Below are 27739 nucleotides of genomic sequence, written 5' to 3'. Positions count from 1 at the left end.
TCGTACACCTTATTTATTATGGCGGCTACATACTTGGATGGAGGGCTCTCAGCTCATGTGGCTTAGCAAGTCTGGCAAAACTGTATGTAGACTGGAACCCTGTTTTAAAATATTTTTATTCTCTGATAATCACAGTGTGTTTAGTATAGAGAACCTAGAAAACATAAAATGTATACAGCCCCAAAATTACTTAAAATCCTGACCCTTAAAGATAACCAATTAACACTGCAGCGTTACTTTTAAGTCTTTTTTTCTGAGTATATGAGTGTGTACACATTTTTTTTACACAGAGATCATGGCTGTAGTTGAAATGTTTTTTTCACACCAAACATTGTCTTATTTCATCAAGCTCTAGTCTGTTTTACTCACTGCATAGTGTGGATCTATCTGTTTATTAAGTCATAATCCCTATTGTTGGATTTTTAAGTTATTTTAAATTTTGCACTATTAAAGAATCCCATGCTATAAACAGTCCTGTGGTGGATTTTCTTAAATACTTTAACCCATTTCTGATCATTGCCATAGTATAAATTATATCAAGAGAAAGTATTTCCAAATTGCCATCCATAAAGACTACAAAAAATTTTATGCTGTCAACAATAAATTTTGCTGTTCCTATGCCAAGTTACTTTTCCAGTTTATTTTGCCAGTTTGGAAAATTTTTTGGTTTACTCATCTCTGTACATATAAGCTAAGCCAAATACTTTCTGTATTTAATGGGCATTCAGTTTGGTTGTCTGCCCCTTATTGTTGGATTTTTTACATGTTGATAGCTGAACAGCTTTTTACTTTAAAATTCACTTTCTTAAAGTACTAAAGAGTTGTTTCCCCACCCTCTCCCCCATAGTTTTCCATTCGGGCATTCATCTATTTTGTATTGTGTTACAGAGTTCATTGCTGAATATGCCAGATGCTAAAGCAATTCTGATAAAAAGTGCTCAGAGAAAACTTGTTGAAAAAAACATTAGGGAATTCCCTGGTGGTCCAGTGGTTAGGACCCCTAGCTCTCACAGCCAAGGGTTCGATTCCCTGGTTGGGAAACTAAAATCACACAAATTGTGCAGCACAGCCAAGAAAAAAAGAAAAATTGATTTGTTCCAAAATATAAATGCCTGGAAAATTATTGAAAAATTTCTGTAAGTATCTACAGGATTCACTAATACTGAACAGTTCTCACTAAATTCAAAATTTTTCAATCCTTTCCTAAATACAGATGAGATAATAATAAAATGTGGCATTCAAAGCTGAACATTCATTTTAATAGATCAAGAAGGAAAAAACAAGATGAACATCAGCTTGTTCTCAAGGTAATTGACTTTTCCCTCAAGTGACTGGGTCATTACTCTGTTAAATATCCATCAGTCTTTTGTGTATTCCTTTGAACTTAAACTTGTATTTTTTTAAATTTATAATTTGATTACTATTTGTGATTCAAAAATTGCAACACTACATTGCCAGCTCTACATTGCCATAGGCCTGTTTTCAGTGAAGAGATAACCTGCATTGTTAGAGGCTCTTTAAATCTACACATACATTTTAAAAATTGCACACATCTTTTATTTTTAGCAGACTAGCAACTTCATTTGATATGGTAGTTTCCTCCTCCTTAAATATCCTTTTGATTATTTTCCTATAAAGATATTTTATTCCAGAAATCAGAGTATACTTTAAAAAAAAATTCCACATTATTTCTATGTCACATTTCCTATCTGTAGTTAATAGGCAGCCCCTCAACTATCAAGATAACCAAAGCTTTGCTTTGGTACTTATACTATGCAGTAATTTGCTTATACCCATCCATCTCAGCAAGTGTGCTAGTACCTCCAGTTCGTAGGGGGACTCCAGTTGAGTTAGGACACCTTTGATTACCTGGAGTGATTTGAACTCATTCAGAAAGAGAAAAATCAACTGCATCAAGGTTTTAAAAGCGGCATTTATTGATTGAAAATAAGTGTAGATAAGCTCTCAGTAGCATGGACTCCACATTATTTTTTAATGGGTTTGAAGTACATGAAGACTCCTTAAATCTTCCACCATTTATCTTGTGTGTGCTTTTAACCACCACCACATTCAAATGGAGGTGAATTTTCAACATCTTAAGTCGAAAATTTTTTGAAAAAATTCTTCCTTTAGCAGCTCTTCATAGTTTGACAGGCTTTTGGAAAAAGATAAAAACACACTACAGTTGTGTACGTTGAACATTTATTACAACTAATTGGCAATGTGGTAAGATAGTGCTCACATGGCCTCAATACTGGTCACAATCACAACAAAGCTTAATCCAGCCCAGCGATACAAATGAAAAGTGTAAACTGTGAAGACATTTACATACGTAGAAGTATGTATAAAAGTGACATTGAAACGACTATATCCTTAAAAAATATAGTGCCCACTAATGCCATTTTACTTCATTCAACTCACACTTTCATGAGAGGTGGTGTCTGTTTTTATATTTAGGACTCCCAATAACTAGGCAGTGCCATGGAAGGGAAGGAAGCTGCCCTAAAGTTTACTGCACTTCTAAGTGGAGGGAAGCAATAGGGGAGTAAAATAAACTTGGCTGTAACAAGCACCCCAGAAGGAATATTCATGCTTTAAACAATGACTTATGCAACACTTTGTGAAAAGAGCAACACATTTTCCGTAAGATACAGTTATTAAGAATCCCTGGTAAGTCAACATTTTCATTTTATTTGGGAGACATCAAAAACAATCCAACTAAGTGACTAAATGATTATGACCACAAAAAAATTTATGTCCGGAGTCAAATGTTGCTTGGCCTTAAAAATAGTATGTTTACTATTATGAAACAGCTTCTCTCTATTCCTCGTCCCAGGTTTGGAATGCCTATGAAATAATTTTTAGTGTAAAATAGCATCATTCCATTAGTTTTTTGTATGTATTCCCTTTGTTTTAAGGTGTTTATTTTCTAATAAGGGTCTTTGGTATAATTTGAGTCTCAACATAGAGTGAAATTTCCATTCATTTGATATGTGACATGTCAATTCCCTTTATTCGCATATATACTGAAATGCAGTAGTCTTTGGTTTCATAAAACCAGGTTTCTTTCACATGATTTTTTTTGCCAAAGAGAATAATAAATGTATATTGCCTGATTGTGTCATACTCATAGATACACATAATCAAAAGTAATAATAACCTATTCAAGAGAAACAGACCTATAAACTTTAAAATAGCCAGAAAAACTACCTTTTTTTTCCTGCATTCATTCTAATTCATATTTAAGTCCCTTGTTATCACTTGATTAACCAAAGTTCCCTTAAAAAAAAATTGTGTAGGCCTGAATGAAGCAGCTTAGCAGAACAGTAATACTGACAAGACATCATCTTACACCATTAGCTAACATGGACATGAAGGCAGTGACCATCTACAGTGTGTGAAATGCCACAGGAAGTCATCAACAGGGGAGGAGAGTTATGTCAGTCCAATTTCTTCAAGAACACTACGTGGGGTTTCAGCTTCCTGTGGAGGGAAAATGTGAGACTCTGGTAAGCAGATCTGGGGAGGTTTGAGAATGTGAAGTTGACACGGACACGGAAGCGCATGCAAGTTTCGGAGAAGCTGAACACAAGCAGTTCAGCAGTCTGGGCACTTCCACGGAGAGCCAGTGCTTATTTAGCAATTTGTGTCCCAAACACCAGAGACCACAGGAAGATTTTTTTCAGCATGCATTAAATACCTACTGATTACCTACCAATTGTGCTGTGCTCCATTGCTGTAATACAAAAAGCTGTCAAACCCACTGGCATTTAAGGAAATTATTGATAGTGACCTTTCTACAGAAAGGCTTCTCTGATAGCTCAGTTGGTAAAGAATCTGCCTGCAATGCAGGAGACCCCGGTTCGATTCCTGGGTCAGGAAGATCTGCTGGAAAAGGGATAGGCTACCCACTCCAGTATTCTTGGGCTTCCCTGGTGGCTCAGCTGGTAAAGAATCCGCCTGCAATGCGGGAGACCTGGGTTCGATCCCTGGGTTGGGAAGATCCCCTGGAGAAGGGAAAGGCTGCTGCTGCTGCTGCTAAGTCACTTCAGTCGTGTCCGACTCTGTGCAACCCCATAGTCAGCAGCCCACTAGGCTCCCCCATCCCTGGGATTCTCCAGGCAAGAACACTGGAGTGGGTTGCCATTTCCTTCTTCAATGCATGTAAGTGAAAAGTGAACGTGAAGTCGCTTAGTCATGTCCGACCCTCAGCGACCCCACGGACTGCAGCCTTCCAGGCTCCTCCGTCTATGGGATTTTCCAGCCAAGAGTACTGGAGTGGGGTGCCATTGCCTTCTCCAAGGAAAGGCTATCCACTCCAGTATTCTGGCCTGGAGAATTCCATGGACTGTGTAGTCCATGGGGTCACAAAGAGTCAGACACGACTGAGCGACTCGCACTTTCTACAGAAAATGTAAGTTGTCTTAGTGTAAAAATTCAAAACCTCCCCTAAATAAAGACCAGGGAAACCCCCTGAGTTCTCCCCATTCTTCACATATTTTTATTTTCCTTGCTCTTATTTTTGAGTCACACGTATTTATTCCTTTCTTCAGGAACTTACCTTCCAGACCTCCCCAGAGCAACCGATGGCTTCAGTGAAAGCAACATACAGAAAGAATGCTCTGATACCTGAGACAGAAGTGCCTTTTGTTCTATGTAACAACCAATACTCATCTGTAAATGCCAAAGGAAGACTAACCAAAGCAAGCATACTATAAAAAAATTAAAAATTTTCCAAAGTGTCAGTTTTGTACAGCACAAAATAAAAGGACCAACTAGGTCAAATTTCAGGTATTAGTAGCAACAAGTTTGTAATTAAAAGGCATACTAGATTTTAACAGAGGAAAACAATTTTTTGTACCCAAATGACTTACTTTTGCATCCTAATTGTGGTACAGCACAAAACAGGAGAAGAAAAATTAATTAAACCATAAATCCATACATTAGATTTAATTTTATGTAAAGCACTACATGGAATAATCTCAGATTAATTATTTAAACTCTCTGGTCTGTGAACTTATTTGGAAAACAAGGATCATAGCACTTACCTTCATTTGTAGAGATTAAGAGAGAGAAGGCTTAGTGCCTGATTCACAGAAAGTGCTCAAAATATGTTAGCTGATACATGACACAACTGAAATCTAAATAAAGGTATTTAGCCTTACTATAAACCAACTCTATATACAAAGTTCATATAATGACCTTTTAGTATGTTTGTGCATTAAGGAAAAATGGGTAAAAGTCAGCTTTGGTGAAAAAAGGCTATTTTTTATGAAGTATTCTTGCCCTCCTTTCCACCTCTGAATTGAACCTCAACCTAACCAGGCTAAAGATCTAAATATATATGGAGGATAAAAAAACAAGTTAAACATCGCCATTATAATCCGCCAAATACAGAATGGAGGAAATTCTACCGTATAGGAGACTCAGTTTAACCAAAAAAAAAAGGCAAGGGAGGGTAAAAATTAAAGATTTACAGAATTATTAAAGATTAATTATTAAAGTACTTAAGTGGCTCAGAGGATAAAGCGTCTGCCTGCAATGAGGGAGACCTAGGTTTGATCCCTGTGTCAGGAAGATCCCCTGAAGAAGGAAAAGGCAACCCACTCCAGTACTCTTGGCTGGAAAATCCCATGGACGGACAAGCCTAGTAGGCTACAGTCCACAGGGTGGCAAAGAGTCGGACACGACTGAGCGACTTCACTTTCACTTTCATTAAAGATTAACAGAGACTTAAAGAGATCAGATACAGTGTGAAACTTGTTTGGAATCTGGCTCTAAGAAACTGATTATAAAGATACAATTTCCAGGCAATTAGGAAAATAACGAATCAAGAATAAGATATTAGGAATTACTGTTAATTTGGGGGACTGTCCTTATCTCTTAGGGATACATACTGAAGTATATAAGATGAAATGATAGGATGTCTAGGGCTTGCTGTAAAATACTCAGGCAAAAAAGGCATGGTAGGGTGGTGATTTATGAAACAACATTGAGTTGTTGATGGTTGTTGGAGATGAGTGATGTGTACATAAGGGCTTCTTATACTGTTCTATTTGTATGGTCTCAGAGTTTTCATGAATCACATTAAATAAGGAGGGAAATTTAAAAATAATCATTTTCACTTAATGTTAAATAATTTTTAAAATGTCATACAACCTTTAATGTATTACAGGGTGCCTACATTGAATTCTATAGAGTTAAGATTCTTAGCTTATCCATGTAAACATGCCCCCTCATCCTACTCGTTGAAGCTGGTTAGATTTCCCCTTATGTGCTCACTGCTTGCAATCTTATATAGATAGCATTTCTTGAAGAGAACCACATTGCTTCTCAATGCATTTGAAATATCTGTCCTTTCTAAAAGGCCTAATTTCAAACAATCATTTATATATTTTCTTCCACTGAGGCTTATACAAATAATAAGTTAGTTTTTTAATCAATTGTAATATAAAATTAATTTTCACATGTTCACACTGAAATTGTAGCTCAAAACCATCTAGAAAAAACTATTATGTAAATTAGTCAAATTCATAGAGACAAAGTAGAAAGGTGGTTACCAATGGCTGAGGGGAGGAGAAATGGGGAATAGTTGTTTCTAATGGATACAGTTTCAGTTTTGCAAGATGAAAAACTAGAGATATGTTGTACAACAATGTGAATATACTGAACCTACTAAACTGTACACTTAAAAATGGTTAAACTAGTAAATTTTGTTACATCTAAATCATCATTTTTAAAAATTACCTGAAAAATTAAAATATGAAATATATTACTTGTCAAAAAGGATGGAGAAGAAAAAAGTCATTCACATGAGACAAAGTACATGCAATATTTTTATTTTAGACATGCAAGGAAAGCTATTTCAGAATCTACTAGTTTAAAGCAAGCGGCTGTATACAAATAACAAAAGAAGCAACATCTTGTTACAGCTGGGCATACAGCATCCAAAGCAAACAGGCATGAGACAATGCATATTTATGCAGCATTAAAACCAGATGAATACCATGTTGCAGGGCTGGGGGAGGGAAGGAGGAAAAAAGTGGAAATGAAAGACCAATGTTTCCCAATGTTATCAATGTATAATGCTAATTTCTCATTTGATAGCCCATCCAGGTGCTTCAAATGTCATGTAGTACAGCAAGAATGGAAGAATGGAAACAACTGATCTGCACCCCGTCTAATACACATTTTCACAGGTCTTCTTTCAGTGGTAAACCACTCTGAGCATCTTTTGAACTCGTTTAATGATAGCTTACTTAAGTTGGGCCTTAAACTCTCTAAACAGTAACAATGAATTATTCAGTAATTTCCTCTTTATAATAATATATGTTGCATGTTTTATTAAAACACAATGATCAATATTAAAGGTTTTAATATCTGAAATATAAAACCATATTTAACAAATCATTAAGTATCTAAATGCAGACTTAACTATATAACTAGTAAGATATTATAGTATTTAAACAATATTAGAATCTTAACTATATAAAATAAACCCTATATTAATACTTTGAAAGGATTACTTACTTTTAAACAATAGATATTGCAGAAGAGACTTTTCTGACATAGCTTTCTGATAGTTCTTAGAGGGATTGTTTGATATTGTATAGCACAAATATGAGTCAATAAATGTGGCATTACAAATTTTTTAGAAATCGTTAATGTTTTACCTTAAATATTATATAATAGTACAGATTTTACTTTCTTGTATTATTGCCAAATACACTTTTATGTGATAATTAAAAATGTTTCCTCATGTATACTATAATTACCCTAAATATAGTCCCATCCTGCCAACATTTGAAGATCAAATCATGCTATATTGTGGCACTGCTAATTTTGACCAAGCATTTCAGCTCAATTTTCTTTGGTAAACATTTAATGATTGCTAGGTATTCTCTTACAAGATTAATCACAGATGGTTCACAAATGATGACATGTAGGTGTTTGAAATGAAACATTACTCAAAATGATCATAGATCATATTTTTCAAGAAGAAATTAAACCAGATGCAAGCAGGAAAAGCTGTATCAAGATCACACACAGAATGAAAATAAAACAGAAAAGAGGATGAGAACAAGAAAATTATTACAAAGGTAACGGTTCTAAAATGTTCTATTATTACACAAGGTAATCAGTCACCAAGCTGAGGATATTTTCTTTCATAAGCATATCAGCTTTCTATTTCCTCTGTGAAATTCTGCATACACGATGAGTGGTCATTTAGTACACAGGGACATTAAAATATTCATGACGTGGCTACAAAAGAAATGCATATATTCTTACACACAGTATACAAACTGACACAGACACAATCAGATTTCTAGAATGTTCAGTGCACAGCAAAGAAAACTTAATTGAAACTGAGAATTTGTTTTTAGAATTTTGGTTCATGGCTGAATATTTAACTTCTAAACAATGCCCAGGAATTCATATTCATGTTTTATAACTTTACTGTATATAACAATAACCAAAATGATGACCTATGTCCTACAAAATCCAAAAGCACTGTATTTACTAAAAATATACTGAAAAGATTTTTCAGTATAAGTCATCTAGTCAACACTGAGTTAACTCAAAATCTAGTTAGAATAATCCCTCCTGCCAGTGTTCAAGTTCATCAGGATTTTACTACATGAAGCAAAGGAATTTAATCCCTTAATGAAAATCATTACATCCTAGAATGACCATGAACTTTTACAGATTCTAAAGGAAAATCTTTCCCAAGAAAAGAATGGAAAAGTAGTTACCCATTTAGTAGCAATAGAGGTTTTTAATCATTCGCTTAGCTTACCAAAAAAAGAGAAAATTCCAAAGACTATGCCTTTGTGACTAAGGGTATTACTTTTTAAATAATCCTGAAGACAGATTTTAAAGAATTCACCAAACAGATTTGTTAAATGTCTATGCCTCTAAATGTATCTAAAAGGATGTTTCTCACACATCAACAAGGTAACCTGAAGTGGTTTTAAACTGACCCTAGAGCGCGCAGAAGAGATGAATATCTAGGGACTCCAAAACTCCCTGAAACCAGGGGCAAAATTAGATACAGATTTTCCTGAAAAGGCAGCCCATGGACCATCAGACTCTCAAAGCAATTATACCCTGAGCCAAAAGGCTTGTGACTCAAAAAAGTTTAAAATTGCTTGACTGCTTTTAAGATATCCTCAATTTACTATTTATTCAACTTGGCACTTTGAACTGTTAGGCTACAAAGTCAATATAAACTGTTCCAATAAAATATGTAACAGATACCTTATATAATAACCATTAAATACAACAGTATTTGAAGAAAAAGGCCAGTAAAATTTTAATCCTCAGATAATCCCTAAATAGTTTAAAGATATAATTGCTTTTTTTCTCCCACTCGGAACATTGTGAAATAAAGCAAAAAGCTAAAATAATATCAATAATAAATTGAACCCCCAAATGCTTCATTTTAATGAGGGAATTCTATTTCTGTATCAATGATATTAATAATAGTTTTTTGGTCAATGAACTCTGAACCTATTTCAATATTCTCTGTGTAAAACAATAAATTATAAGCCCCAATGATGAATCATTATCAGAGCAAAATTTCCTATGAAAATATCATCAGTTAAGTAAGTGGGACTATCTCTTAGGATTTAATGTAATTAAACTTTTCACGTAATGCTAAAGTGTAAGTAACAAACTTGACAAGATTGTTATTACAAACTGAATTTATATATCCTACTACATTTTGATGCATGTCAGTATTCCAGCACGTATTCTAGTATGCTTTTTCTTACACCCAGTCAAACTCTTGCTGTAAAACATATTCTCTGTTTTCTGGTGCGAGAACAAGAAAAATTTAAGTCTATCAAATAAACTTTCACCTAAATAATACCAATATCTGAGCCTTTATAGCTTTGCATCTTTTTTGTTTTGTTTCTCAATTTTATATCACACCAAGTAAAAACCAATTAAAAGAAAAACTCAGTAAAGGAGGAAAAAAAAGAAAACAAAAAGGTAGTTTCCCAAACAGGGTCAAGTACACAGCAGTTCCTCACCAGAGGAGACAACCATGAAAGAAAAGGAACAATTCTATAGGAGCAATTCTCAACTCTGACTGCCTGGGGCATTTCTAACAGACCTTTTACTACCCTTTAGGAAAGAACTGTTGTCCATGGGGTTGCAAAGAGTTGGACACAACTGAGCAACTAAACTAAACCACTACCAGGAAAGAAAAGAGTTGATAAAGCCAAACTATTCTTTATAGCAATGATTCATATTACTGTACTTAAATAAGAAATTAGCATCCAGTTAATTGTGAAGAATACTCTTCAAAGGCAGAAATCCTCACCTGAAAAACATTCTTCAAGAAGAAAAACTCTAAAATCTACAAAAACAAATGTATTCTTTCAACACTTTTAAGTTGCTATAACATGTTTCAAATACTTTCCCATTTTAAACTGACAGAAGCAGAAAAGGTTATGCTATAAATAAATGCCTTAATGACCATTTAACATTTAAGGTTGATTTTTAGTTAAATAATAGATATGCCCATAATTAACAGTTATTTTTTCTCTTATATACAAGGAAAACATTATAGTGGATTAAATATAACTCCAGTATTCTGGGCCTTCACACCACCAGAACATTTTATGAGTCATGGAATAATTATATTAATTAAGAATCGGGGAGGGTGAAAGTCCTCTGCAGAACTAGACCTACTGTCTTCTATGACCTAGCAAACTGAGTTAAATACACTGAAATGTCAGTGATATAGACCATGTGGGAATAAAGACCAAAAGGAAAATAGAAAAAGAATTTTAATCCAGTGTATTACACAAATAAATATAAACCACAAGTTGCCCTTAGTACACACTGGAGACCTATTTTTGGAATAAAGATTAGATATTTACTATTTTCAATCTGAAATGGGCCTTTAATCTGGGCAAATCACTGACTTCTTCCCCATTAAGTCTATGCCAAACCTTCAACATTTCAAATTATCTGCCCCTTCTTTCTCCTCAGTCCCAGCAGCTCTCCTCTAGACACAGTTTCTCAACTCACCTAACTCATGAGGAAAAAAAAGAAATCTATGGCCCACTAAGCTCATTAAACCCATTAACCTCAAAACAGAGGAGGGAGAAGACTCGTCTTACTCAAACCAATGCTTGTGATTCCATTCCTATTCACCCTCCCTCACCCTCCCAATATACTTTTTCCATTATTCTATTCCTGTTTTTCATCGCTCTCTGCATTCGCTCTTTTCCTTAGTATACATGCACATTCAACTTTCCTCCATCCTAAGAATAATCTTTTTCTCAATCCAAGGGATTGGGGGCAGGAGGAGAAAGGGACGACAGAGGATGAGGTGGCTGGATGGCATCACCGACTCGATGGACGTGAGTCTGAGTGAACTCCGGGAGTTGGTGATGGACAGGGAGGCCTGGTGTGCTGCGATTCATGGGGTTGCAAAGAGTCGGACACGACTGAGCGACTGAACTGAACTGTAGTGGGAAGTGTAGGACGACAAACACAGCAGAGAGGAATAAAGTTACACCCGTTCTCAAAGCCACCTGTTTCTAAGACAAACCCCACTACCTTAAAATCCCCAGATATTCACTATACTAGGCTGATGACTCACAAGTAAAATCATCTAAAGGCTTAAGTCTTGTTGGGACGAGAAGTGCTTAAATAAACTAGTGGTATGGATCCAAAATGGAAAACCTAGTATCCTGATTTTTCTTTCTGGTATGCAAGGCAATCAAAGAGAAAATTACATACATTTATTAATATATATATATATATATATATATGCACGCAGGTTCGTGTCAACCCTTTGAGACCCTATGGACTGTGGCCCACTGGGCTCCTTTGCCCATGGGCTTCTCCAGGCAAGAATACTGGAATGGGGTACCACTTCCTTTTCCAGGGTATTTTTCCAACCCAGGGATTGAACCTGTGTCTCCTGCATTAGCAGGTGGATTCTTTACCACTGAGTCACCAGGGAAGCCCTAAAAATATATATATATATATATATATATATATATATATATATATATAAATAAGTATAATTTGAAGTTACTGCTACACTCCAGTTTTTCTTAAAGGGGCTTCACTTATTCCATGCACTAGAATGTAGTATCCTTAGTCCTTCATGTTCTAGAATACAGTGGTACTTTTTATTGAATACTGTGGCAAAGTCCTTACTCTTACCTCTGGAACCCTATTCCTTGATCTAAAGACCAAAGGGCCGCTGAGTATCCAAACTCATGAAGATCTCTTTTTAGCAATGAATAAAAAGAGAAAAAAATGAAAGCACTTAATGTGGTATCTTTTAGATGACAGGACTCACGGTGTCTTATTTCACAAGCACTTCTGAAGCACTAGGAAAGTTGAGTGATTTTTTTTTTTACATTACATGTTTTAAAACAGGAGGTGGGGGGACCTCAAATATCATCAGAGGTAATACTTTTAATGTCCTGTTCCTAGATCTTTTCTTACTTGATAAACCTTGAGTATCTTTCCATATCATTACATAGAAATTGATCTCATTTCTTTTATAGCCAGGTAACAGTTTCATATATGGTATACTGTAATTTTCTTAACCTATTTCCCATTGATGGACATCTGATTAGGTTCCAATGGTTTAGTATTATACCCAGCGTGTGTCTTAGTGCATTTGTGTATTTCTGTTGGATAAAATTCCTTCAAGTATAACTAATGGGGCAAAAAGTGTACACGTTTGTTAATAGATATCACTAAACTAATCCTCCAAAATAGAATACAAATTTAAGTGCTCATAAGGAGAAAACAATTCTTTGCCAATCCAAGAAACAAACCAAAAAAATAAAAATAAAGAAGCAGAATAATTAACTTAGTAAATATAACTTTAGACTGTAAAGAAATAGTTTTAAGTACATCTTAGGGTAATTGTATTGTATTTGTCTTGGTCTTCCATTTGGATCATAACTTGAAATGCCCTAAATTTAACCAAGGTTTTCAAAATATAAATGATTTCTTGGAATCACTGAATTTCAAATATTCTCTTTACTAAGTAAATTCTATAAGGCTAATAGGGCATAAAAGAAAAACAATAAAAAAGTATGTATGTACAATATAAGTCTATATTATATATGTAATTTCTGGTCATTTAAACTATTCCTCTCATAAGGAATTATCAAATCCCTAAGGTGGATAGGGAAATTGGCAGCAAGTTCAAGTGTTCTAACTGCCTACAGGGTATGCTCAATTTTGTTTCCAGACAAAAACTAAATAACATGAATAAATGTTAACAGATTTAGTTGTTGAGGAAATTAAATTATACAGTGACATCCCGTAAGTTTTGCTGTGGGTTATCTCTGGTTATCAAAAATTATTTTTGATCAAGTAAAAGTAATTTTGGTGAATCACAGAGGTGAGTTTTATAGCCATTTACATGTTCTTGAGCACATTTATCCCTTTCTTCACAATTTTTAGGGTTTTTTTCCCCTTATACTTTTGATTCATTTTTGGCTAGTCATTTGTAATCTGCATATTATATCGAAAAGATGTAGCAGTCCATAAATATAAATGAAATCTGTAAATGAAATCTTTATATATTACATGGTGTTAAATTAAACCAGGGTTTCTGGACCTCAGCACCATTGACACTTGAGGCTGGATAATTTCTTACTCTGAGAGGGCTGTTCTGGGCATTGTTAGATATTTAATAGCATCTTTGATCTTCACCTACTAGATGCCAGTGGCACCTCATGGCTAGTAGTGGCTAGTAGTAACAATCAAAAACGTGTCCAGCCATTGCCCAGTGTCCCCTGAGGAGGCACAACTGCCCTACTCCCAACTCCAGTTGAGAACCAGAATTAATCTAATTCTCTGGTTGGTGGGTAAGATTATATTCTAGTGTCTTTGCTTGTATTCCTATAGTGAGAATTTTTATTTTAAAAAAGACCACAGAAAAAGCAAAAAAAAAAAACCACCAATGTCTCAGGAGCGTAAAAAAAGAACTCAAACACTGAAATTTTTCAGAAAGTACTTTTTTTTAAAAATCATGTCAACTTACTTTAATTTTAAAAAATAAATACATAAATAAACAAAACAATCACCAACACCTAGGAATATGTTCTTTGCAGGTCCCTGTGCAGGTCTCAATCCTAGGGCTCATGCAATCAACTTAGTAGATCAGGATCAGCATTAAAAAAGAAGAACAGACAACATGAGACTATAAAACAAGAAATACGAGTAAGCATATATAATTTAAGTTTATGTATATGTAACTATTGTGATATAAAAAAGTATGGTATTACTGTGGCTTCTTGTCAAATACTTCGGAAAATCAGATTTACAGTAACTGAATATTTTAAGTTATTCCAACTTTTATTACAAATAGACCAGAGTAGCAAGAGTTGGCTCAAAATGAATTAAAATGAAAGAGTAAGGAGGAAATTCTCAAAATTCTGAAAAGCAAAGGAAAAAGAGCTCGAAAGACATAGAGCGAATGATTACAACCTGAAAACCAGTGACCAAGGGCATTGGCCAAATTGCTTCTTATTAAATGCAAAGTGAAAGGCAAGATTTGTTCCACCTTCTGTTTTCTCTGTATCTATCCTTCTGTATTTTCCATTTGAAGCATTAATGTAACTAAACCTCACTTATCCAGAATCTGTTCTAGTAGAACCCAATCAAGTTAACATATAAAAAATTAAAATATGCTGGTATAAAGGACTATAGCCTTGTTAATTTTTAACCCAACTGAAAAGAAGGTTTAGGCTTAAAGGTTTTAACATAAACAGTGGTAATTACAAAGGAATCATAGGAGTTTGTCTTATTAAAACCAATCTAAGAGGATTTTTATCAAAATGCTTTTTGCTGTTATATTACTGTATATTACTGTACATATTTGAAAGCATCTGATTTTTAAAACAATGTAAGATATTCTTAATAGAGTTTAACTACCCAATGCCTTAATATTCTTAATTAGCAAGATTTTAATTAAAAAAACTTATTAAGAAGCATGTTATCAAATACTTTGATAAGTATGTACTTACTTAAAATACTTTTAATTTACAAAAGATCCATGTTTAAAGAAATCCCTTTGTCGCCTAAGATTCTTACCTTTCCATTTTTATGCAGTCCAACAGACTTATTAATTACTACTTCCACAAAGATGTTGTATAGTACTAAGATATATCATGCAGCCCCAGCACTAAAACAAATCAATTTTAGCAGCACTAATTTTCCATAGAGCACCACTTTCTAAATGAGGCAAATTAACAACTGTAAATCCAATAAACCTGTTTATATAGTGGACCACCGTGAAGTAGAAGCAAATTCATGAGTGTAATGCTTGCTTTTGGTACCTCACTTGTTTTTCATTTCTCAGATTACTTTAGTTAGAAACAATACCAACAGCAAACAAAGCTCAAAAGGAAAGCCTCCACAAATTTGAAAATGATGCTGTTAGTATAAAAAAAAAAGGCTGACACATCTCAAAGCGCTGATCAACACCATCATGCATCTACCGCTGAGGGTTAAAGCCCAACGCCCAGTATTTAACTATTTGATCTTCACAGATCAAGCAAGGACTTGAAATCATTTCACGTGCAACAGTTTTTGCATAACACCCCATCTTATCCATGCCACAAAAATGGTAAATTTAGTAGTTACCAATAAATAAGTTGGGGGTCAAAGGGACTAAAGCCTTAGACTGCTCTTTATCATAAGATATCCTCAGACAAACCTCCCCATTCTTCATTCTGGCTCTATAAAATTAAGGAGCAGAGAAAAACTGGTAAGTGCCTGACTTCACAAAGAATATGCACTCTATTATTTCCTTGGTCATTATATGTAATGTTTATAAAATAAACCCCAACTGTACCACTCCCCCATGCCCTCCCTCCAAAAAAAATTGAATCTAGCTTAAAATAGGTATTTGGTGCTAGGGAAAATGTTCAAGTATTGCAAAAAAAAAAAAAGTCAATTTAGCAATCTCAGCATGTTGCACTTTAATAATTTAAGAATCAAGTTAAGTACTAGTGGCATGTTAAGAAAATATGTTTTAAATTCCAACGGTCAAACATTAAAAATTGGATAATGGACCAATTTTTCTGGGCTTTACCCCCAAATCTAATTAAGGAGTCATACACTGGAATACCAAAAGAAATAAACAGAGTTCAGTCTAGAAATATTAAAACTGAACCCTTCTTTACTAATTAAGTAAAATAAGAAAGATATCTTTATTTTTTAATCACAATGTCTGATATTTTAGTAATTATGATTCAAATAAACATTCATTTTATGTTCTCATTACTGACCATAAAATGCTAATAGAAAATCTACTTTATCCACTGATGTCTACCCTATTTGCCTATGAAATGAAGGACTACCTAGACAAACTACATAACATTTACACAAAGTAAAAAGAGACATTTCAAAGAAATATTTCTGAAAATAAAAATTCATAAAGATAGAAATGTAGTATTTCACAAAATTAAAAAAGGATTAAAACCAAAATTATTTTGTGATTTGCATGTATCTTTAAGTCAGCAGATATTTTCAATATAGTTCAGTCATCTTTGGTGTTCAGAACAATTGATTCAAGTAAAAGACCTGACACCAGGAAAAAAAAAAATCATGATATATGTAAACTAAATTAAAATAAATTTGGACTTCTACAAATTTAAGACTGCATTTAGATAAGTGTCTTTACAGCTATATGTACAATTTTGGAAGCAAAATCATTTCATGACATAAACTAAGTGATTATTATACCCTAAATTATAAGACCAAAAAAGCTACTATAGATTTAGACATTCTGATAAACCCAACAAGAGATGACTTGAAAAATACTAATGTGTATCTATATATCCGATTAATGAATTCCAACTACTGATAAACTGGACAATATTTCCAGGAGAATAAGGAATTTCTTTACTATATTACTGAGACAAACAGAACTTGGTATCTAAAACAGAATGTTTAAAATATACATACCAAGAAAATACCTGAATGGGAGTTGGGGCAGATAGAACACAGTGGTTAAGATTTCATACAGTTCTGAAGTCTAGCAGATCTGGGTTTAGAATCCTGGTTTTGCCAACTGCTACCTTGGACCAGTCACTGGAACTTCACTGAGCCTCTACTTCATTGGTTAAAAAGCTCTCAGGACCCTTTTTCAGGAAATCCTGATGATTAGCATAGGATGCCCCACATCTAGGTGCTCAGTAAGGATTAGCTATCATCGAAGTTCTTTTTTGTTATCACAGTGTCCAGACAAATCATTTTAGCAGTTTGTGGAATGTTTTTTCTCATCATATTCTATCATCTATTTGGTGAACATAAGATTCAAATACTCGCCCAGAGATGTAAACTTGTATCATGTATCAACACATAAATGACTCTGTTTTAGGAAACAAACATCTTATCATCCTGGATTTCCTGTGACAATATGTTGTTGGTGAATAATATGAATAAACAAGTTAAACTGTTAAACTGAACAGAATAACCTGAAGCTTAACTGCCCTATACAGACTTTAGCTTGGTTTCATAAAGGCCTTAACATCATTGTAAATTCAGAATGGACCAGCCACTTTCTGTCTCCTTAAGACTTGCTTGCATGGGGAAATTAAGAAAAATGGTTCACTTGGTCCACTGAATAGAAAATGTCTTTAGTAGTTATCAATTCGGTTTATGTACCAAAAAAACAAATATAAAGGTAGTCACAGAAGAGAAATAGGGCCTTGTCTCTTCTAAAGACAAGGAACTATAATTAACAGTAGTAAATTTTTTTTTTTTAAACTAGGTGAAGATGGGGTAAGGAGAATTTTGCATGGAACTATGGACATCCCATGCTTCTCTCTCCATTCCTACTTTTCCCACTTAGAGATATAAAATACTACTTCAAAAAAGGAGGCTTCTTATTAAAATACTTTTATAGGGGAGAGACACACACACATTCACAAACATGTACATGTAATAACTTTCTGATCCTCTAGTACATTATTCAATACAGGCTATAAAGTAAATTCAGCATATTTGTCATATTGTAAAGTATATAGCGATTTCCCAGTAAAGTTTAGAAAACAACCCAAACACAAGAAGGTATCAATGCACTAAACATTATTCTCCAGAAAAAACATATTAAAAATAAAAGCTTAACTTCAACAACTATAGAAATGTTTTAAGGCAAATGTAGTTAATTAGGAAATGATAAACAAACTAAAGGAAATACCAGGATCTGATACCACAGAATATAGTTTCATAATAATGAAATATAAAAGTGATCAAATAAAGGAACAAATATGAAAAATTTCCAAGTTATGACCCTTGTTTTGACCTAATTTTCAGAAAAGTCTGGTCAGCAAACAGCAAAATAAGGAGGTGCTAACTTTAACCCAATTTTATAACAGTAGAATAGGAGTGTGTAGTCAGCACACCTGACACTTAAAGAAAAAAAACTCCCAAAGACAAGTATGCAATCAACTAATAAAAAACTATAGTAAACCATACACACAGAAAAGGGGCTGCGTTCATTTCACTAGTGAGCAGCAGATGGTATTAGGGCTGTCAACAAAATACTTCATTCTGCAGGCACCTTAACCCCTGTTTTGGTAACTCAGTATCATTAAATGTAAAAAATCACTGTCTAATGTTTAATTTACGTATGTTATAGATGTTGTCATCCCAACTTCAAACAATCCCCACAACTGACCTAAGTCAGTGACTGATGCAGAGGGATTACTGAGAGATCCTGAATGAGAAGCCCGAATGAGGCTAACAGTTAATAAATTATAATGAAGAAAAAAAGATTTACTCTGATTTAAAACCTCCTTCAATAATAATATAAAAGATAATTACTGTAATGAAAACAAGGAACATTTTTTAATATTGACTAATTCCTCCTCTTGCTACAAATTTTCTATTTGATTAAACTTCAATTATGACTAAAGCATAATTCAACTAGGTACCTGAATTAATGTATCATTAAGTTTTTCAGGAAAGGTAGCCTTATCTATGAATTTTTAGCTTCAGAAATTGAAGGTACAGAAGCATCAAATATACATTTAACCCAAGACAACTGGAAATTAGAAAGTGAAGGGGGTTTTATCAATGGTTCTTGTGATATCAAGGCAAGACAAGAATGTAGCTGTTTGACAAAACATGGGTTTGTATTCAAGAAAAGCAAAGAGAAGTAGAAACACTTTTCAGTTAGTTTTGCTAACAAGAAACTAGAGGACTCTACAAAAAATATAATAAAACACTATCATTTGCTTGGCTACATTTGCACTTAATGGACATGGGATGAAAATATGAACCAACTTGGAATGAAAATGCCATAATCTCACAGTCAACTCCTCATTGCAGACACTAATGAGATAAGGGGTTATCTTAAGTAATTCAGAACAACAGACACAGAGTTCTCAAATTACTCCTACTTTTCCCATCTTAAAGTAGTCTGTCCCTCTAAATGTTTGGACTTTGGTGTTTTGGGGTCCAAAAATGGGCCATCTCCAGAGCATCTCCAAAGTAAACAATACATCCACAGATAACTGAGTTGACGTGACTGACAAATATGCCAATCAATAAACTGCACATGGACACTACATGCCAAGCATGCTTCAGAGTAATTTCTGAAACTGTAAGAATGAGAGAAGATGACTGAGACTTCCCTAGCAAGAGCAAAACATGCCAGTGTCTAGTTAAGAGAACTCTGAGTAGCTTACCTCCTGCAGTAGATCAGCCTGCTCAATTGCTTTAAGGACGTTCTTCTTGGATGTCTCCTGAACTTCTCCTCCCAAAAGAAACTCATCCAAAATAAAATAAGCCTTCTCAAAATTAAAAATGATATCAAGTTCACACACCTGAAAAGCAAAAATAAATAAATAAAACCTGAAGAAAGCAGAAGATATTTATCTACTATCAGGTAGTCAATAAAATCTGACCAGAGTGAATTAATCTAATTATATCTAAAAATGGCAATCCTGCTAAGCATCATTGATTTAGTCAGCTTAACTTCAAGTCTCAAGTACTTGAAACACACAATGCCTTCAAGCTAAGAAAGACCAGGTTCTGCAAGCTCCTAACATGGGCAACTTAATAATGATTTTCTACTCATAAAGACTGGTCTTTTGAAATATTTACATATTTCTGGGTAATATGATTACAAGTGCTAACCAAATCTAAATTCTATACTAAGCACTTCCAGTATATTAATCTTTACAGCTGGACTCCTTTCTGTTTCACTATTTTAAACTTCATTCTCACCAGCATAATTAAATGAGTAGGTCTGTGGGGTCAAGCAATTCTGGCAGTTAACTGACTAGGCAATTCTGACATGCAATGACAAGAAATAGAGTCATTCCTTCCCTCTCTTGAGGTTACTGTCAAATAGAATTCTCAAGACAAATAATAAACTTGTTACAGAAAAGGTTAAAAAATATATATTATGGCATTCAATTTCCTAAAACAAAATACTACTCACACTGCCAAAATACTTGTCAAGTAATTCCACGTAACGATGAATTATTTCCAGGGTAATTAGTTCGTTGTCCTGGTCCTCAATAGCACAGCAAAAATACAGACTGGCATATCTGTAACAAAAAACAGATGCAGAAAAAAATTTACCCTATAATCATGTATTTTCTAAAATATACTTTCATATCCTATTGTGAAAGACCTTGTGCCTATACAATTTATTTCCTCTTTACAACAGCAAATTGTTTTTCTCCTAGACTATAAAATAATAAATGTACAAAAAAGAAATTCTGAAAAGTACAGGAAAGCAAAAAAAAAAAAATCACACTATCTAGAAAGAGTTATTTATTTGCTCTTCCTTCATTCAGGCTCCTTTTGCAGGAATATTCTAAAACACAGTTGACATACGTTGTTCTGAATTTTACTTAAAACAAAATGCACTGTGTGACTATTTCAAACCACAAGTACACAGGGAAGAAAATAAACTTTCCAACTGAAGGACTTATTGAAGATACTGTCAACATGAAGTCAATGTTCTTGAATGTTTTACTAGACCGTAATATACACACAGAGAAGACCTCAAGTCATAAATGTACAGCTTGATGAGTTTTCACTGTGAACGTACCTGTGGTACCAGCACTTGGACCACAAAACAGAATTATTACTGAACCTCTGAAGCCCCTCTTCTAACCTCTCCAGGTCACAGCCTCCTATCCCCAAAGGTAACTACTATCTTGACTCCTAACAGCATAGAATTATTTTTAAAGGAGGTATATAGGATTGTGGAAAATAAGCCTTGAGGAAAAAAAACAAGTTGCAAGTATCACAGAAGTTGCAGAAAGAGAACAGGGAAAACTAAGACATGTCCTCAAATTTTCTAAGTTTTCCTTGTTGAAGTTCAGGCTATTTACCCTTGAAGAAGGTATAAGGTTGGAAAACTCATATTCTCCAAATAAGAATTCTAGTACATGGGACTAGGTTATACTTGACCCAAGGAAGCCAAAACTTATTAACACAAAACCTTGAGGCATAACAAAGGATGACCTAACTAAGTCCTTTGAGGAGGATTAAAAGTATTTTCAAATGGTTTAAATGTGTTTGAAGCTTTTGAAAAGGAACAAAATGAAAAACTAAGACATTCCAAATATGTCTCAGGTGCCATTATAATTTTCACTGAGGAGCATTTAAGCAATCTTTAGGAAAAACAATGGGTAATCACTGCTCATAACATTAATGTAAAATAATACACAAACACACACACATACAACCTCAGTTTTGAAATCCAATGAATTTCTGCTCTTCAGTCTGAGAATAACTAGTATTTTCATAACACTATTAATTTCAATATTACCAAAAAACATTTCCTCTTATTTGAGCTTTTCAACAGTAAACACCATCATCCTTGATTACAGAAGAAAAAAGAGGCCCAAAAGTACAAGGCCTGCCAAGTGGTTGAACTGGGACAAGAAATCTGATCTTGAGACCTTAACTCCAGGCCTTTTTCCACCTACCGTAGTGACTCCCTTGTCATACACGTACACTAGTTGCCATGTCCATTCTATCTGATTTCTACATTCACGACGTTATTTTAAATGGTTGGTCTCCTGCAGTCTTTGAGAAGGCATTCAAGCACATTCATTTATTATCATAAAGGGCACAACATGTACCACCTCCAACTTTACTAACAAAGCGCTCCCTCTCCCAGCACTATTCTGTTTATTGCTTTAAAGGCAATGAGATATTCCAACCCAACCTTCCATCCTCCTTAACCCATGCTGCTCAAATAGAGTTGTAAATCTGGAAAACTGATACAAATGACACATAAGATTCTCCGAATTAATAAAACTAAAGATTAAAGGGAAAGATATTAAAAATGGTAAATAAAAAACTGACACTACTAGCTGATATGAACACAGTGCTAAATAAATTCTACTAGAAAGAATTTACTAATAGGCAATGTTGGGTAAAATTCCTTTTACTTTTAATTTCAAGATTTCTCCAATGCTACTGTTAAGCAATCTAATGCTTACACCACTCTTGCTCCTTAAACACAGAACTGCCTTTTACTTATAAATAAATAGCATTGAAACAGTAGTCAAAGGTCCTAGATTGTATGAATCATTCAGAAATATTATTTTAATATCAAATTAAATGAATTCTTCACTGTAGGTGAACATCTAGTTATTAGGACCATAAGAAGGCACCTCGTTCCAAAAAGTTTAAGGAAGAAACAGAAGCAGGTAACATTCATTGAATCCTCACTGTGACTAAGGCACTAAATGTTACCTAAGGCCTTGGCATAATTTACCATTTTAATCCTCACAAAAAAACTTTCAGAGAGATACCATTATTATTTGCATTTATAGGAGATTCGGGCTTAACTGAGTAACCTTCTCAGGAACAGTAATCTGACTCCAGAGCCCAAGTTTTATATTAAAAACTACAGTCCAAAACTGTATTAAATAAAGTAATCCTGCAACTGGTAAAAATTAAAACATATTCAAAGCAATATTTCACATGCTCTGAGGAGGGAAAGAAAAATTGTTATACTGATTTAGTAAAAGATTACCAAGAGAACCTGAAGAGTATTCCTTATTTTTAGAACCAAGTGATTAAAAAAAAAATTCAATAATGAATTCATTTTGTTCTCTCAGTGCATATTTGTAAGTCTAAATCTGAAGTAAAACTAATAGACTAGTAAGAAAGAAGGTGTTTGGTTATTTTTAGCAGAGTAGATTAAGGCTTACTCTAATTACTGGCACTCAGAGAACATCTGAAAGTGCCTATTCTTATATTCATAACACATGACTTCTCCCCAGTCAGCTAAATATCAGCTGACTGTGGATGAACATAACCAAACTGTTCTCAATATTCTACTGGTATGTCATTAAAAATTCTTTTGTTAGTGAAGAAAATCAATACAGTACTCTTAAACAAATTCTGAAGCTCATAATTGGTAGGTGTATATTTTTTAAAGACTTTAATCCTGTAACATGCTGCACAAAATAGGAATCAAAAAAGCATAGTGTTTTCTGTCTTCGCAGGATCTTCAAGAGTATTTATTTTAGAGATGAGGAAACAAAGGCAAAATGACCTGTTCAAAGTCACAAAACTAATGGCACAAAGGAACTGAACTCAAGTCCCCAGATTTTCAGTCTGTTTTTTCAGCTTACTCCACTCTCTCACCTCTCCCTCCCCAAGAGGGGCAACTGTAAGAAAGGCTCAGGAATAAAGAATGTGGATGAGGCAACTTGAAGAAGGCAAACAGAAAGATCACTTGGTGATATGAACAGCAAAAAATGCTAGTTCAGAATTTCTCAGGAGCTAAGTGGTAATTCTTTTACTTAAAAGGTCTTCTCTTCCAGCTGGACTAGGGAAAAAATAATCACCTGTTCATATCTACCAAAAAAATGTCCTTAAGGTGCTAGGAAAGTTTCTAGTATAAAATGGGATCTAACTTTTGTATGTGAATTTCATCTTAGCAAAGCTGGTATTTTTAAATGCATCTTTATTTATAGGAATTTGATGTAAATATCATAGTCAGGTGAGACTACATTTTACAGGTTTTTACAACAGAAAAAGCAGTATCCCAACATGGATGGGCTGAATGCTATGCAGAGTACCAACTAGCGCTTCTTTCCTCTTGATGGACAGGCCATCTCCTTCAGCTCCAAGAATCTTGATTCCGGGGACTGATTCCCTTGCTAGTATTTTCCTCCTCCACATGGGGGACTCCTTTCCCCATCTAGAAATAAGCTTAAGTTTCTCATGCCATTTTTTCACCCTGTCTCCCCACGCCTGTCTATGGGTGGTTATCACCTCTTCTGTCCTTCATAGCAAAGCTTCCCCCGCCCCCCGCCCCCCAACAGTCTACACCTGCTGTTTTATTGTCTCTACCTCTTCACACTTTGTCCTATTTTTTCAAGAGTTCTGTCTCTACTATTTCACTGAAAAGGACATTTTGTGAAATGCTCACTGTAAAATCTAATAGATTCTTCACTTTAGTTGACCTTCATGCAACATTTGGCACTGGTGACCTTAGTTTTGAACTCTCTCCCCCTTCCTAAGGTGACTGACCCTATAACTTACCCTCTGTCTGCCGCTTAAATGCTGGTGATCTAACACTTTACGCCTCATTTTCCCCCAGACGTCCATGCCTATGCCCACCCTGAGAAACCTAGGCATCTCCAAATCGAAGTCACACAGGCTCCTCCAAGTCAACTTTCTACCTCACCATTTACCTCATCAGCTGAACCAGAAGTGTGGAATCACCCCAGTCCTCCCCCTCTTTCACTGCCCTCCCTGCTTCTAGCAATGACCAAGTCTTACCAAACTTACCTCAGCAACAACTCTTCCACCTGCTGAGCCCACAGCAGAAATCTTCCTTCAGGACCGCCATATCCTAATAGATCCCTCAGGTGCCAGTCTCAGCCCTTCCCCTACCCATTTTCCAACTACAGGATCCTTAAAGAAATGCAAATTTTATTCTCATCCCAGCTTAAAACCCTTGCCTCCAGGTTTAAGATTTGAGTTCTGGCCCCTATGGCAGTCATGAGCAACTGACCTTGGACAAGTCACTTCTCCCAAATTCTCATTTTTTAAAAATAAAACTCAGTTTTGACCAACAGTAGTGGTTTTCAAACTCAGGAGCCCTACACAGAGGGTGGAAGCCAAGTGAGTAGAGATACAGTCACACAAGCACCTCCACTTCCACTTGTTTCATTTAAGGTTTCATCTCTGGGACAAAAAGTTTCTTTAAACAAAAAAAAAAAACACTTGACTAGATTACTCTAAAACATCTTCCACCTCTAAAATGGTATTTTTATGAGTTTTCTCAACAAATACTACAGCAAACACTGGATACAAAATCACCCAAAGATGACTAAATTCATTCGATTGTAAAGAGGAGTCTATGGTATTTTAAAAATTGTAGAGTCATCCATGGTATTTTAAAAATTCTACATGTTCTATAATCTACATGTTCTATAATCTTCATGTCTTTCTTTGCCATCTTGCCCACAACCCCATCCATAGTAGAGTGGAATAAATGAAAACTGAGATAACACCCAGACTTCTCTTTGACCCTCCTTGCAATCCATAGTTAGTTCTCTGCACATCCCCCACAGAAGAGAATTTTTATATGCATGAACATTCTTATCTTAAATTCAGAAAGTTAACTGTAAGGGAACAGAAATAGTGAAGAAACATAGTGATTATATTTCTTTTAACCCTATTAGAACAATCTTGAGAAGTTTAAGGTAGCAAAAGGTTTCAGATATTAATAAAGATGTATAGCATCATTTAAAAGCTTAGTGTTCAAAGCCAATCTATGAGTCATTTTGCAACATCAAAATTTTAAAAATCTGTTCTGGGCAAAATTATCTATCTACCAGATCTAATCACACCACCACCACAGCAACAAGTGTACTTCAAACTAACAAGCAGTAACGAACAAATCGTGTATATATCCGATTTTTAAACATCTATGACTAAAACAGTGTACATATCCAAGGAGTTTATACATGAATAAGAGATTCTGAAAGTCAGATTAAAAGGCATATCAAATACCAGTCATTACAGATTTGTGGGGAGAAGGGAGGGGGAGGTAAATGCTTATCTAAATTCAGAAAATTACTCACACAATTTAAAATACTGATTTTATTTTCCCCTGCAAAGAAATGAATTCTTTCAGTTTTCCTAAAAAGATGATTAAGCATGAAGTATCATTTATGCCTTTAGTTACATAATTTCGTTTAAAGAGTCCCATGATTTTATCATTTCACCAAAACAGCAGTTATCTTAAAAGTACAAAGCTTTACCTTAAGACTATTTCATTTATATCTTTAGTAATCTTTATTTATAAATGTCATCTCTTGAAAGTCTGCAATTTCCACATTATAAATGATCTAATATCTGATTCTATTTCACCCTTCTAATAAATAAAAATTATACCTTTTGTAAACAATCTTCAGATCTCGCCATTCAAGAAAGCTGCACATTTTAGGTTTCCGTGCTAAAACGGTTTGAACAAGTTCTCTTGTGATCTTTTTCTTCTCTTTGTCTGATAATGGGACATACCATTTCTGCAGTCGAAGCTTTCCCTGACGACTAAAAAGCAACATAAACTGCATCTGTTAAGATAAACAGAACCAAGATTACAGGCAATACTTTGATTCAATAAAGTTAAGATTAAGATGACACGTGGCAAAGAGAAGCTTTGAGGGACAGGGCGTTTAGCTAACAAATGATGAGTAGCCATCAATATTTCTATGCTAGTTAAAATAGCAGGAAATTCTTGTAGAAAGATCTTTCCACCAGATGCAAATCCTCCCACCTCACCCTGTTCCATTTAAGTTTGGAGGAGAGGGGGAGGACAAAAACAGGTGAGGTGAAAATTCTGATGAAAAAGAAAGATAATTCTTGCAATTTAAGAAACTATTGTGTATGTGTGCTATAGGAATGTATATGGATCAAAAGAGAACTGTTGACATCAACTGGTTTAGATGCATTTGAAATAAACAGACCTACTATTTTCCACCTTACACAGAACAAGCTGTTCTAGAGCCAAACTGAATTACTTGTAGACAGACTGCTATAACTTGGAATGCTGTCTTCAGTTTATGTTTACATATTTTAAGCAAAACCAAAGAACTAAAATATAAACCAAAAAAATCCCATAAACACACATTTTTCTTAATAAAAGCCTGATTAAAAAAATTCACATCTCATTTAAAAAATTCCAACATAAATATACACACAATAAAGTGAGTTAATATAGTTTTACCAAAGAGAATATAAACCTTTAAAAAGCCAAACTAAGAGCTACACACATTCAGACATTATACGAAATACTTCATTTAAAACGATTTAAAAACATAGCATCTACAGATGGAGTGGATGCTGAATTCTAGTGTATTTCACACAAACTATTTTGTATACATTTATTTAGAATCTGCAAATGATTAGTCTACATGTTTTAATTTTTAAGGAAACCTTGTAATTCAATCAGTCTCCCCAACTGCAAACAGAAAGCATTGTTTCTACAAAGGTAATTTAAAGGTAGAAATCAGATATTTTCTTTTCTTTTAATTATTCTAAGTTTCAGTACTAGTTTCTGCAAGTAGGATTCAGCCTGACTCTTGGTATTAACCACACCATACTGAATTTGAACATGGGGTGGGGGAATTTACACCATCCATCTGAATAAAATGGGCGCTAAATTTCGCCAAGAAATCATTGCCGCTTTTTGTAATAATCCAAACGGGCATCAATATGGTATTTAGAAATTTACGAT

At 34.5% G+C, this 27739-nt stretch overlaps 1 protein-coding gene across 3 annotated transcripts; it reads right to left on the bottom strand.

The window, feature by feature from the left end:
- Positions 1 to 1920: 1920 nt before the first annotated feature.
- Positions 1921 to 26576, bottom strand: AP1S2 (adaptor related protein complex 1 subunit sigma 2). Of its 3 annotated transcripts, none has more exons than XR_008201592.1 (5): positions 26398 to 26576; positions 20453 to 20561; positions 19695 to 19832; positions 15640 to 15734; positions 1921 to 3483 (listed from the first exon to the last, which is right to left on the bottom strand). XR_008201592.1 is itself a non-coding variant. In XM_052663279.1 (4 exons), the coding sequence occupies exons 1-4, from the start codon at positions 26574 to 26576 to the stop codon at positions 3436 to 3438; spliced, it is 474 nt and encodes a 157-aa protein (XP_052519239.1). In that variant the 3' UTR covers positions 1921 to 3435. The 3 variants fall into 3 exon arrangements, 1 of the variants encoding a protein (XP_052519239.1); XR_008201593.1 differs by lacking the exon at positions 1921 to 3483 and adding an exon at positions 14105 to 14145; XM_052663279.1 differs by lacking the exon at positions 15640 to 15734.
- Between the last annotated feature and the right edge of the window lie 1163 nt (positions 26577 to 27739).

Source organism: Budorcas taxicolor, chromosome X (assembly GCF_023091745.1).
Source record: "Budorcas taxicolor isolate Tak-1 chromosome X, Takin1.1, whole genome shotgun sequence".
Taxonomy (NCBI): Eukaryota; Metazoa; Chordata; class Mammalia; order Artiodactyla; family Bovidae; genus Budorcas; species Budorcas taxicolor.
The sequence above is the reverse complement of the archived record's forward strand: the minus strand, read 5'-3'. Positions and strand labels throughout refer to the sequence as shown.

Bases quoted from the DNA above. Each gene is read 5' to 3' on its own strand.
- AP1S2 (XM_052663279.1), bottom strand. From the start codon at position 26,576: ATGCAGTTTATGTTGCTTTTTAGTCGTCAGGGAAAGCTTCGACTGCAG. The intron at 19,833-20,452 runs GTGAGTAGTATT...TTTGCTTTTCAG, and splicing joins TTGACAAGTATTTTGGCAGT to GTGTGTGAACTTGATATCAT. The intron at 3,484-19,694 runs GTAAGCTACTCA...TTCCCTCCACAG, and splicing joins AGGCTGATCTACTGCAGGAG to GAAGCTGAAACCCCACGTAG.